This window comes from Echiichthys vipera, assembly GCF_963691815.1.
Source record: "Echiichthys vipera genome assembly, chromosome: 8".
In the NCBI taxonomy this organism is placed as follows: domain Eukaryota; kingdom Metazoa; phylum Chordata; class Actinopteri; order Perciformes; family Trachinidae; genus Echiichthys; species Echiichthys vipera.
In genome coordinates, this window is record NC_139833.1 from 16,795,619 (window position 1) to 16,810,426 (window position 14,808).

Here is a 14,808-nt window from a genome sequence, read left to right on the forward strand (position 1 = left end):
GGGGAACTCATCAGAGATGATGCTCTTCAAAAGGATGCACAGTTGCCAGTCCCAGTTCAGCACTAACAGCAGATTGAATTCATCAGCTCATTATCAAGCCTCAGATAAGTCACATATTTTGAATCAGTTGAGTTGTCGGGCTGAAACGAATGACCCTTTAGGACCAGGGCTACAGAGTGCTGCTGAAGTCCGTTGCTTCACTCTTTGGCCCTTGCAACAATACAGCTGCAACTGTCTATCTTAAAACAGTCAACGGCTGGAAAGTGTTCCCAAGACATAGAACAAAAACACCAGCTGAGATTCAGATCTGAGTATGTCTGGCACTCAGGGGCAGCAGTAGGCTTCAATATGGTAAATACGACTACCAATGATCCCTGATGCAACACAAATAGAATTCCCACACATTTTGACCTTATCGACAAAGCTGAAGGCAATCTTGTAGACTTTGTGTATGTGGGCACACATGCAATAGGCATCTCAGAGGTAATAAATGTGGGAGTCAGGCCTGCTGTGACAGCAGGTGTAGGCCTGCTGTAGGACATAAGACTGCTGCAGGGTAGAAGAGAACGTAAGCATTCAAAGGAGACGTCTGTGGTGTATGCCTCTTCCTATCCCACATCACCCGCCGTCCCTCCCATCGGCCCATTGATGTCAAAAAAACCTGCTTTCTTCCCAGAGGAGAGTGAAGCCCCCCCCCCCCCATGGTCACCAAAGAGAAAGCCGGAAAGCGAGGGAGAGAGGGAGAAATTGTGCAGAATGGGGAGGGGGTTGTAAGTAAATGAACTGCGCCTGGAGAAGAAAGGTTCTTTTGGAGTCCTTTCCTTGCCACATATGGGCTTGCTCCCACAAGCAAATTAAAAAGGAGGAGAGAGATACCGGTTGTTATAGAGTGACAGTAACAGGTGTCAGGTCTAATGTAGTTGCACAATTACATCTATTCCAGCCCATGTCTGGATATAAACTTTTAAATCACTTGTTTTAATTTATTCCTGTGCCAGGGACAGACACGGATCGCCCTGAGGCTTTCAAGGGAATCCAGACTGTTCAGATATTTTGCAGTGGATAGCTTCTGGTTAAATCCCTATTAAAGCCACAGACCTACTGGAACATGTATGGTATAGTGCTTGTTATGGAATTATTACCATCAAAAACATTCAAAAATTTGCGACTTTCTTCATGATTCATATGTGTTTCAAATATGATTTGAGTTCTACTGTACCTTGGCCAATTTAAATTTAGTCTCTCAATTCAAGTGTGCAGTGCTTTAAATGCCTCATCTTAAGCAAATTAGTGCTATTTTATCAATAGAGATGAATATTTAACAGGTCTTTATATGCTGATTGCTGGTCAGGAGGTTATGTATGTTACTGGAGTACTAAGGAACCTCACTGTGCCTTATTATATACATCATTTTCTTACTTTGACAAGATATTTGTGCATCCCCTCCGTTCAAACCAAGTGGCATAAATGAAGCCAACATTGAAGTGCGAAAAACTGCAGTTCCTGCCATTTGATGCTGGCTCCAAACGTGAGTCAATCCCAAGCCCCAACCACAGCAACTTCCTGGTTGATCCAATACTGAAGTGCCAAAAGTGTCAGTTTGCCCAGTTGCCACTAGGGGCAGGTTATATAATAGAGCAATTTCTCAGTGACCCCACTGTTAAACAGGCTATTTTCACAGTATAATTAAACCTATTTAAGGCTTGGTAGAAAAAAATTTGAGTCTGTATGTTTAGGTCATATCTCCATGACAACACTGAGAGGAGTAAATGTTTTTGTACCAGGCTAGTTTTTATTTTATTGGACGTTAAAGTTTATGAATAATTAGGGGTGTGGCCTCTTGAGTGACAGCCAACAGCTGGCCCTCACTTCTCCTCGGAGATATACGTCAGCCAGATGAACGTATCTCCCTCCCCCCAATGTCACATCAAAGCCCTTTTTTGGTAGGAGGAAATGAGGCGGAGTCAAAGTCTGACAAGATGGCGGCTCCCGTAGGCAAGTATGATAGGATCAAGTTGAGAGAACGGACCTCGACGGAGATGCTAAGTCCATTTTTTCTACAGTTTATGGTCAATCCCTGTAGACCCCAATGTTAAAATGCTCAACAGCAGAAGTAAACATGTTTACGGCATGGTACAATAAAGGGTTTTAGTCTCTATAACTAAATTTTTCCCCTATACAGGGGGTGATTTTTTATATAACTCACCGTTTAATATAAAGGCTTAAGTTTGTGCATTATTAAGGGCATGGCTGCTTTGAGTGACAGTTGGGCACCATCATGGGTGGCTATAGTACTCCGTAGGCTTCATTCAGCCCACCTCAGCTACAACCATTAGCCAGGAGAGTGCGAAGTCAGGCACTGCCAAGATGAAAACAGCTGGAGCAACCCACAGTGTGCTTCATAACGGCTCTTGAGAAACATATTGGTGATGTCGCAGTCTGCATTCATGTTTTATACAGTCTACGGTTCAACACTCTCGATGGCTGCACTCACTTAGCAAGTTGACCCAAGCTGTACTGGAAATGATTGCTTGACTGCTCACAGACTGGCCCACTTGACATTCATAGAGGGCGTCATCTTCCAGTTGGGCCTTCTCAATCTGAAGGTGATACTGCCCTGGGAAAGAGTGAGAGAGATTAATAAGACATGTTATATTGTGATAAGGATCTGTTCAATAAGACCATGTAAATTATTACAAAGAACAATAGCTCATTTGGTTTTCTTCTGCACTCTCCTCTGAATATAACTGTGTGGTTGTTGAATGTACATCGAAGTACCTCCTGTAGGCCCTATTTCTTCTGTGTTGATTTCAGAGTGTCTGAATTATAGGCAATTTTCAACACTGGAAATGGGAAAATTAACAATAAAAGCAATTTGTACAATGACTGTCTGGCATTTCAATTCAATACAGTAATATGCTCTACTGCTTATGTTTGGGTATTTAATTTGATTATAAATAGACTATTTTCGTACTTCTGTAAAAAGGAAACATCTCACTAGCTGGGAACCTCCTGCTGCAGGCATTTCTATTGACATGCAAGTGATTGTCTATACTCATAGCAAAGGCATTTTGTTTTAGAATGACTTTTCATCACGGTAAATGAAATCCAATCCCTGATTCACGACGCCGACCGAATAAACTGCCAGGCAGAGTCCTTCTCTCTGTAACTCTCTTCTGATAGTCTGGCATGCCAACAGGGCTTGATTTGTTTGATGCATTGCCATAACCTGTGGGGATTAGATGATGTTCAGCACTAGTTTCCCAGCTCCTGATTCTCTGGCTCACAGCCTACTAACATGTGCAAAATAGTATCTTGGTCTGACAACCACCGAAGCCTAAAAATGCATGTGTCAAGTAAGCTGGCAAGATAATTAACACCAACCAGAAGCAATTTTCACATCTAAGTTATCATTGAGTGCAGAGACAGAGAGACATTGATGTTATTAATCATATTTCTCTTTCCTGGAATTACTCACAAATAGTGCAATCAAGTTGCAGAGTGTATATTTATGGTAGGGGAGATGGTGGATGGCTGCAACATGATTTGCTCATTTGTACATTACTCTGTATTTATTTCAGCTAGGGCCTTTGCAATTTTGGGATAGAGTATATCTACATGGTCATTATGTCAGCAGAAGAGAACATTTTCCCCTCTGCAAATCTGCATTTGTTTGTTGGCCCTAAAGCTGGAAAAGTATATTGTTGCGTAATTAGGAAAAGCCAGTCCCACTGGAAAAAGAAAGGGAAGGAAAAAATTAACAAGTGTCATTGTTGATCTTGGCCTCATTTTCATGAAACTTTGTGGAAGGGTGTAGCATGGGCCAAGGCAGAACCCATTACATTTCGGACCGGATCCGAATCACAGGGAGGATACACCAATTATTGTTTACTTTCGTTAACATTGTGAGATAGGGCATTCGTGCTGCATTCATGTGGTGTCAGAATTGGGACTGTCTTTGATTAAATAAGTTCTTAGGCAATTCACACTCAATCAAATAGTTGACTTAATCAACATATCTGTAAAACTGAGTTCCTCCACAAAGAATCATGCAAAGGCACCCCTTTATATATTGTGTTTACCAGAGATGTACTGGTGAGTTTCTTGGAAATCATTTAGCATGAAAAAGTTTGTTTGTTTGTTTGTTTTTGTAATTTGAAAATCAGGCTACAGAGGCTACAATATGCAACAATTTCATAGGAGGAGTAATTCCTTCAGAAAGTTGATATGTCTTAATTTGTTCAATGCAACTCTGAAAGAAATTTGAATATGAAGTATCTACTTTATGTTTTATTTCTAGCAACAAGCAACATCCCAACAATGTGACAGGTGTCAACCAGTTGAAAGGGTCTTAATCACGTCTTTATCTCACACTGTTCAGAATACCATACTTAGGAGTAAAGAATATTTGTGCATGTTTACACGCCTACAAAAGAAATTACACCTTAATTTGCAGAGTTATTCTAGTGTTGTTTACAGGCCACAAGCAGTGATAATATTCACAGGTGACTATGGGTTACCACTTTATAAATGTTTGAAACAAGTTAGTTGATATTAGTTAGAAAAATATGTAACACGTGATGTCATGTAAAAAACTAATGTTCATTCATAGTTAATTTTGCCTCACTGACTGTCAAACTGCCATGTAATCAAATTACAATTACACCTTGTGGACCAATCCTTAAAAAATAAATTAAAAAAAACTCACTTAATGCTTTGGTGCCTTAAACAAGCTGTTGTTTCTGTTGTATGTGTCTTAATACACATTGCCTGGTACATTTACATTATTGCGTCCGTTTGGGGAAACTAAATGTGGTGTAAGTATATCTTTAAATCAACACTGGCCCTCCTGTTTTTGTCAAGGTGTGTTTTCAGTCTTTTTTAAGCATCAATAAACATCACTGAAGGTGACAATCAGTGAAAACGGGCGGAGTATCAAGTGCAGTCAAGTGCAATCTCAAATGATTTTGCTCTTTCCCTGCAGTGTAAAGTGATTGCATACATCAGTCTGCAGTTTCTTTCCTGGTAAAGTATACCTGTTTATTCACAAGTGTATGTTTGAGTGTTTGGCAGCTTGTGTGTGTTTGTGGTCCTTCTATTCATGTGTACCGTATATGTTCTTTTTTGTGATAAAAAGAGGCAGTATTTTCTTTTCTAACCCTGTACCTGTTGAAATGTTTACAGTCATTTTCTCACTGTCTAACTAATCAGCTGACAAAGAACATTTTAATGTGTTATACTGTGTGTTTGTTTTAATGTAAACTCTAGGCATTAATAAGCATGAACAATGTTTGGATAGGCATCTGTGTGGTGTTTATGTCTGGCTGGCGATCTCCCACACTGTGGAACAGTGAAGTGTGGCTTGTCTAGTTGCGGGCTGATCAGGAACAGATGCTCTTCTCTTACTCAGGATTGCCTTCTAATTGGCTATTACTTTTTATAGACTGTGTTGCAGATTCTGAAACACACTTTATTCCCTGCCACATTTCACTGATTTGCTGACACTCGGTTGCTTTAATTTTTTTGTGTGTCTTAACATGTGATTGACAGTGAGGGGGATGTGTGAGAGGCTGTTGACAATCACATCACCTCCCCATTCCCAGATGCTCCCTGTATAGAGAGCCAGTGTGCCATAAGGTTTCCATAATGCCTGTGCTGCTTTATTACAGCACTTTGAAGCTATAGCAACAACATCATCTCATTTACTTTTAGAGTAGGTCGCATCACGCTGTACTGCTTCTTGAGCTGACAGCTGCACATCATAATTAGAACTTTATGAAAAACTATGTGAATCCTAAGGTATCACCATAACACCATAACATAACAGAGTATGTAGGATCAAAACTGACAGCATGCTATTGTGTTACTTTCTTTGGTAAATCATACTTTCATTTCAACATCTGTCATTTTGTTCTAGCCTGCACAATACTAGAACTTAGCATAACCTTGACCATTGGTATTGTTTGTTATTCCACTAGACTGGATGAAATTTTGCCAAACCCATAAATTGCAGGCATCATTCGACGACAGGCAATTTATGGTGATTAATTCTGTTGTCTTTTTAGTGGTGCTTTTGTCACACAAGTTTATTTGTTTAGCTTGGATAGGTCCTACAAAGCCCAATATGCCATAGACTTTATTCTGTGAGTAGTATCCCCATTTACCTCTCTTGGGGTTTCCAATCATGCTGTAGCGTGCAAAGCCTGGCAGGCTTCTCTGTGGTCCCAGGAGAAGGCCATCTTTCACCCACTGCACGGTCCCTGAGGCCCGCAGCACCTCACACCTCAACACAGCTGTGGCTCCCATCTTCACAGTGAGGTTCCTGGGCTCAGACCTGAAGGCCTGCTGGGCCTGTGTGCCTGGAGGCATAAAAGGAGGAGGAGGAGGAGGAAATGAGTTAAAGTGGAATGGTGGAGCAGGGAAGGAATGTGATGGGATTTAATGTAAAGAGGTGGAGGCTGTGAAGGAAGTAAAAAGGAAGAGAGGACATGACACAAACATACACCATAGGGATGCAGTCTTGTGGTCTTTTGTTTGAGAAGGCACCCCATTGTGTCGGGCCACATTATTCATCCTGGCATATGTTTTATTGATGGGAAACTGCAGTGATACAGCCATGAAATGAGTCAATAAAGTAATTACTGTGAATTAAATCCCCCCTCGGCCATGCAGATAGGGTAGTGGGAGGAGGGGAAAAGCATGGGGTATCAGAGACCTCGTTCACCTGCGGTTTTTCTTCAATGTCGATGTCCCACCAGCTAATTCCTCCTGGGAAGAGTAATGATTATCACTTTAATCCTCCTTGTTTGTCATAGGTGGGGTTGGCCATCCTTCACCCAGGCTCTTAGGTGACCGTCTGTGGTGTAGTGCACTTAAGTCAGGAAGGTAACCTCAAAACAGGCCAGTCATGATCATCTAACACTGGGGCTAGGATTACTCTATATGATTATTATACATAGCGGTTTATGAATACATTCAGTTCAAGGAACCAAACAGAGCTGCTACTCCAATTAATGGCGAATATCTAAGCGTGGATTTAAACAATGCCCCACGGATAAGCCAGCCTGAGTCCGCTAGGGCTGTTTGAATCTTGACCTTCATTGAAGCAATGACCAAGTTGTTTGTGAAGTGCATGCTCTGTTGCGTCTGACAACATGAGTGAGAGGCAGAGCTCTCAGATCAAGGCTGAACCAGTCACCTCACGTCAAATATGAAGGGCAAAATTGGCCATTACCGAGGATGCATACAAACAACCAAACACAGGGGCACATTTGCATACAGTTTACATAAATGAATACTAGACAGCGATCTACAGTGGCTTGCAAAATAGTTAGACTGAATTATTCTGAGATAAAAAAAATGCTAAATACCATATCAAAATGTAGTGATAAGACTACACATGAGAGCATGCAACTTAAATGAAGAAATGGCACAGTCTTCACAAGATGAGCAACAGATGGAACCCTTGTTCAGTTCCTGACAATCAGAGGTTTTGCCTCTAAAGCTTAAGCCTACAGTACTTAGTAGTGTAAGACAGCAAATATGAACTAAGTAATACTGTCTGTAACAGTGACCTAGCTTGCTTGCTGTAGGTGAGAAATTGAAAAACGAGTTAGAACTAGAAAAAATTTCCTGCGGAAATACATTATGCTTTAATGCTGAATCTACAGTGAAAAGGAGTAAAAATATAAAAAAACTTGAATATTCAAAAAGAATGTTAAAAAAGCTGAATATTTAAAGAGAATATTAAAAGCGCAGGATTTCTGCAAAAGTATAAAAAGCTGAATATTTGAAAAGAATATTTAAAAAGCTGACTTTGCAAAACATATGATAAAGCTAATTACTTAAAGATAATACTAAAAAAGCTGAATATATGCAAAGGCCAGCTCTGTGAGTGCCAATCAGAGTCCAGCTCTGCGAGAGCCAATCAGAGTCCAGCTATGTGAAAGCCAATCAGAGTCCAGCTGTGTGAGAGCCAATCAGGAGCCAGCTCTGTCAGAACCAATCAGAGGCCAGCTCTGTGTGAGCCAATCAGAGTCCAGCTCTGTGAGAGGCAATCAAAGGGCCAACTCCCCCAAACAGGGATTCGACCCAACCACCCTACGGTTCCTAGCCAATTTCTTTTAGCACTGCACTTTTGACCTCATTACGCGGCTGAGACAAATCAACGGTTGCCATGGAGAGATCAGTTTATATGTCAAACTAAAGCATTGGTCTCTGCACTGAAATGCATAGAAACTTGCTTCGAAACAACTCCTTATGGATAAAACCCCCACCCAGCGGTCCTGATTGGCTCAACCACCTGAAATCACTTTCCAATGAAGCGATCCCAGATGGTCGAGTGGTGCTAGGCGCAGTCAAGGCAGAAGCAAGGCGTAACAAAATTAGTAAAGGTAGTGAAAGCTAGAGAAGATTTAATCAGAATGAAACTCACACCTTAACGCCGGAGTGGGGGAGAGATCAAAGAGATTCTCTTCACTCTACCAGCGCAATCACACTCATTATAAACTCTGATCAGGTCTAAAAAAACAACAACATAAAACATAAACTGTGATTATAGGAAAACTATAATTAAAAAAAAAGAAAATGAAATAGTTCAAGGTCTTGCAGTTCGTTTAAATGTAGAATGAAGTCTGTAGTATGGAAGTATGTGGGACTAGATGAGATACAAAGAGGGCATGTTTAAGAGTATTTTAGCTGATCTCCATTGGTTTGCATTATAAAAAAAATATGAAAAAGGCTGAATTTATAAAAAAGTATGAAAGTCGCTGATAGCGCTAATTTTGATAGTTGAAGTTGGCGACTGAAAAACGTACAGAAGAATAATAATAACGATAAAGATTTGGATAACATAGGTTATATATGCTTGAAGCATTTCCACTAACTAAAGACCATATTGTGATGGGATTACACCAGCCATTACGCTAAATGGGGCCAGGGGAGTAAAGTGTCGCACATCACATTTGGGAACCCCTACCAGAGGCCCGCCAACACTGTACAAGACTGCTGCTACCACACCTCCTGAACCAAATCCACTCTTTCAAAGCTTTGAAGCTTGCAACTCTTGTGTAGTCAAAAAGCCTTATGTACCTTTATTTTCACAAACTGCAAACTGTTCAAAAGAAAAATAAACAGCAGTTAACCCTGCAGAATACTGACCCAAATTACTCACAGTTGTGTATCGACGCACAATGGACTTTACAGTAATACAGACCCTGCCTCTTAATGCTTCAAACTCCCCAGCATCCAAAACAGACCATATGCTGTTTTAGTTTTATATAATTATGATTGTGTGGGGAAAATAATTCCACTGTTTGAAGTGGGCTGGCACATTCCAAGAGGAAAGGGGAGAAAGTGCTGCTGAGCTGGAAGCTGTATTTGTCTGGCCTGGCACCAGACAAAGGCATGGACACCTGATTCAGTATGAATTGCTGTTTATCTACCTTTTTATTTGTCCATTAAAATATTCAGTATACCAGTATATATGTAATTGCAAAACATTGGAAATTAAAGAAAGTCAGAATGTTGACCAAACACTAAGCTAGCAGATTAATTCCCACCATTCGTGGACTTGACCCACCTTTCTTTGAGAAAAACTGGATGATATACTGTCAGCCTTTTGTTTCTCTCTCCTGATTTTCTTGCCTTTCTTTTTGTTTCTGAAAACCTTCTTTAACTTTTGAAAGGTGCGACATGATGCGCCGCTAGCACTTCTCACTCACTGACAGTCAGTAAGTGCCGTTCCCCGCCAGCTTCGGGGACAGGATCATAAAATATAGAGGGGGGATAGGGAAGTGCAGAGAGGCTATATGCTTTTCTGGTGGTACCCTCCCTGCGTCCTACCCCCCTACTTCTGCCGCCCTTGCTCAAACCACACCCATCTTTGAACTTGGCTTTTGTTTTGATCCCGACCAACTACACACCTGTAAAGTTATGTGACTGCATCAACCGCGTCTGTGAGCAAGCATGCACAATACCACCGGGGGTGGGAACTGCAGCACCTAAAAGGAATGCCGTCATCATTAAGAAATGTTATGTAATTACAGCCACACTTTCCTGCTCTGACCTATCAGAATATCTGCTGTGAAATATTGATTTAATTCTTTATCCAATAGTGGATGTCTACAATTATGTATGCATGAAATTTCTCAAGCCTAATTTCTACATTCATTTTTACTTTTTTATATTGTCTACATTTTGTTTAAGAGCAGCAAATTCTTTGCAGACAATATTTCAAAACTTCTCTAGCTACAGCAGGCACCTCATAAACTAAGCTCAAAGCTGTGCTGTCCTCTCCCATTGCAAAATAGCAGTGTATGTATGTAAGTATGACTGAGATCTTGTCAACAATATTGTCCAATCATTAAGGGTTATGTTTAGCCCATGGTTTGAAAACCATTGTACTAATCACCATGGAAACTAGTCAGGAAATACTGTGCACATAACACCCAGTAGCAGAAGTGAAATTATGTCATTTATTTTTCTGTATAAACTAGTCAGTGCTGGAGGTAAGATTAAGAGGGACATATACAGTGTACACTGTAAATAGGATAACATACACAGCATCATACAACTCATGTCGGATAAATTTACCTTGAGCTAAACAACTCTCTTAGAAAAGTCACTATAGTCACATGGATTAACCCTACTGGCCATAATACTGTTTAGGCAGTATTCAGATTAGCCTATTTGCATAGAACACTAATACCCTGAGACTGAGTTCCCCCTTTACTGTGAATAAATTGGTTAGCAAAATGTTTTTTCTACCTGAGATTCTGTTCAAAGGAAGAGAGTGAAAATATGCAGCTGCTGGTTTTCTGTATCACGAAGCAATAACAAAGAGGAAGGGGTCGATGATGATGATGTTAAAGGGGGAATTTTAGTATTGTTTTAACCTGGACCCTATTCCTTTGTAAGTGACTAATGGTAACAACTTTTTGAAATTGGTCCTGGAATTTAGTGAGAGCGTTGCAGCCTGGCCGCCGTCAACCAGGTTGCAATGTAGTCTAACGAGGCATTGCACACTATGAGTAGATGTCTATTAAAAGTGTTTGTGTTTGTTTTTGCCACAGATTTGCTCACATTGTTATTATACTGTAAGTTTCTAACTTTATAATTGAAAGATGGTAAAATCTCATCCTGAAATCTCATTCTACAAATATGGCCATCATGTCTGCAGCTCTTCAGGAATCAACATTAGCCCCTTTCGCAGCGGCAAGGCTGCAGCGCTCGCTCTCAGTACTGGATCTAATTTTAAAAAATTGTTCCCCTTACATAAAAATACATTGAAAAATAGGATTAAAAAGGTTCCATGTTAAAAAATATTGAAATTCTACTTTAATTGGTCCTGTTCACTAACTTGATATGCTAGCTGATGTCTGATTTGCTTAGATCCAGAAATTAAAAAAAAGAGAAAGGAGAAACATATATTAATATCATGTTAATAGTTAAACTACAAGGGGAATGGAGGGTCAGCAGGATTTTTTTTTTACCAGCTCCGCTGTGTGCATATTGAGTTTTAATACAGATTATTCTACAGGTTTGGATGCTGTACTGCATCACATTCCCCTCTGGTACAATGAGGTATGTATCTTAATCATTTTTAAACAGACTGCTTTTTAGTCAATTCTATGTAGTTTTGACCTGTTGGAGGTGTGTATAGATGTGCGCAGAATAGATGAGCTGCATAAAACGAGAGCTGAGCGAGGCCCATATAGCTGCCTTGTAGCTAAAGGTCCATTGATACTGCAGTAAATATGGCATTTAAGATTTTCATAGCATAAGATTAAGAGATAACTATAAGATTAACCTGGTTAGTGACACAACTGACTTCTGGTCACAATACATGCATCACTGTAAACCTATGTGACTTGAGAAGACAGCATACACATACAGCACTATACCTATTATATTACAGTGAAATTTCACTTAAAGCTTCATAAAGTCAAGGTTACCACTGCTCAGCTGAATGGCTTGAGCACGGATGGGACTTGAAAAGGCCACACTTACTGTAATGATAGCTCTATGGTGACATTTGAGTCTCTTACCCCAGATGAGACAGAGAAAGGGTAGAGTTGAAGGAGACACAATCCATGTTGACAAGAAGTCCATTTCACCACTGACACCTGACCTCCGACAATCCTGGAACAACCATGAAAAGAAAAACCTACATGAAACACATAATATACACTCCATGAATAGGGTATTCATATGCCTTTATGAAGCATTTGTATTAAATCTAGCAGTGTAGTATAAGAAGCTATCAATTTAAAATTAGTATTTTCATGTTGACAATTCTTGCTTATTATCAAGGATTGACTTTCTGACAAAATATTGTAGTTTGTATTTGCAATTTACTCTTCACTTTAGCATCCATCTCCCATGTCTTACACGCTTCTGACAAGCACGATTACAACATGACAGCAGACTTATCAGATCACATTTTTCAAATAATTTTTCTTTTATTGTAAGAAAACAAAAACTTGTTTACCCTACTTTTTTTTTCTTTTACCCATATTGGATTATGGTGATCTTTTAGATATGCATGCCTCAGCTCAGTGTCTTCATATGGTCGACAAAGCTTACAATGTTTCCCTGTGGGGGTAGGTAGGCTGGCCTGCTCTGGCCACCCGAAGGCTGTGTCATTGTTACATCTTTATCTTTAAGGCAATTCTTGGTCTGCTCCCATACTAACTATGTGCCCTTACCTTGCAGAAAAGTACTTGACAACACATGCATGTTCTCAGGACTTGTTAATGCTTTCTCTCCCAAATGCATGTAAAGAAATTGAAAAAGGGCATTTGTGCAGAGTGACTTGAAAGTCAGTGAATCAATCCAGCTAAAGGCTTCCAAATCCAAGACATGGAGGCAGTGTCAGTGACATGCCAGCGTTTTTAAATTGACCTGTTTATCAAACTGACTCTTTTGTGAGTTCCCTTTTGCTTGATTTTTCCTTCCTATGGACTGTGTCTCCTTTTGTGTTTTCTGTCTGTAACTGTTTTTGTATTTGTGCTGCTGCCAGTCTTGTTCCATAGAGCTAGTTTACTAAATAAGCCAGCTTAATTAGGTTAGTTAAAGCTCAGTTACTATGGCAACTCATGCTGGCAAACTAGCCTGGTCCGGGGCAAGCTAACTGTCAGGCTAAGAATGACTTTCTGTAACACTGACCAGACAAGGAAAAATATGTCTGAATATTTTACTTGACTTTCTGCCATGCTGCCATATTATTTGACTTTGAATTATACAACGATGAATTCTACGATATAGGCCCGACCTACATGCGTGTTAAATAATATAGTAAGTGATATCAAACCAGGGTGCCATGATGTATCAATTGGATCTGTGTCTGACCTCTCAGGCTACTTAAGCACATGCAGTTATTATGACTATCTGAACCCGTCTCAAATTAGTCTGATTGAGTGAGCTTGAAATTATCTTTATGGCACTGATTTAGCCCTGATTTGTTAGGCTCATTCAAGATGGGTTAAAGCACTGATTTTGTTCACGTCCCTTATGGAACAGGCCCCAGGTCTCCCTTAAACAACTTTAAAAAGTCGGGTTAAAAGAAGGCGGGTTAAAGGTCTTCATGACAGTCTAATCACAATTTGGATGGCACTTACAAAAACAGTTTCACAAGAATGGTGATGGTAATTTTTGTTTCAGATGGGAAACCAAAGAACTTTGTGTGGATTGCTTTGTTCGGCTAGTTTTTTGTCTCCTGATGAGTCACAAGGCAAGCAGTTTCCTTAGAAGTGTACATTTGAATTTATGATTTGTTATTATGAAGACCCCCGCGGCTTCTTGTGGCATTTTGTCTGGGTTCTCTCAGGATCAGCTGAAGGAGTGAAGAACAGAGCAGATATGATCTCTTGGATGTCCTGATACTGTACAGGGCAAGTCTTCCTTGTCTCTGCAATGATATATTTTCACAGTAAATAAATTAATGGAAGCAAATGGCTGCATGGAAAACAGGAAGGTAGAGAAATTGTTACATAACATGAAAAACATCAATAGTGTAAATAATATATAAAAAAAGTGTAGTGAATAGAGAGTGTCTGCTCCAGGAATACAGCATTCAACTTTCTTTTTTTCAAAATAACCTACAGTAGGGGAGAGCCGGGTCAATTTAAACACTTAAACGTCAGTTAAACGTCTTTTTCAATGATGACATTACGTATACAAAAAATGTACCATGTGATTAACATGTGTATTCCCTTAGTTACAGGTGTGATTTAATTCAATCGCCCCACTTAGTCGGGACACTTAAATCAGATGTGGGACGAATGAAACAGCATATTTTAAAACAGAAACTATTGACCTTACTCTTGTTTTTATGCAACATACCGGACAACATACTACTGTACTCGTTATTGCTAAAATTTCTCATAATATAAATAGGTCAAAAACATTTTTTGTCCTGTGCGTCATTGTCAAGATGTGCATTTCGATTAAACTCACGTTAATTCCTTTATACCAGTTAGACGACTACATTTTCATTTAATTTACTTATTTCCCTCTCACAAGTCATGTTTAGTGATACACAGCTGTACATCCTGTTATTTATTGGCATTTTTTTCTCTCTTTGGTGATTAATCTGTTGATGCATATAATAAACATGTCATTTAAAATATGTGATTCAAAGCAGTTGTCAATCATCGCAAAACATTCATTAATTTGTTTATTAATTAAGTGATTTATACAGGTTTTGATTTTGCAATGTGACTGCAATTACGCATGGTGGCGCTTCAATCATCCCGACAGGAACCACTGACATTTAAACCTTTCTTGCCCCTAAACTTAAAAACTGTG

The 14,808-nt window shown here is 39.7% G+C and overlaps 1 protein-coding gene across 1 annotated transcript in view; it reads right to left on the reverse strand.

The window, feature by feature from the left end:
* The window catches only part of nphs1 (NPHS1 adhesion molecule, nephrin), a gene marked incomplete at both ends in the record, with an annotated part of 40,448 nt that extends 28,337 nt beyond the window's left edge, over nt 1–12,111 (reverse strand). The window contains 3 exons of the mRNA XM_083918985.1: nt 2,495–2,617; nt 6,165–6,359; nt 12,048–12,111. Of these exons, the coding sequence (XP_083775111.1) occupies nt 2,495–2,617; nt 6,165–6,359; nt 12,048–12,111 (382 nt within the window). The remainder of the gene's footprint in view (nt 1–2,494; nt 2,618–6,164; nt 6,360–12,047) is intronic.
* Between the last annotated feature and the right edge of the window lie 2,697 nt (nt 12,112–14,808).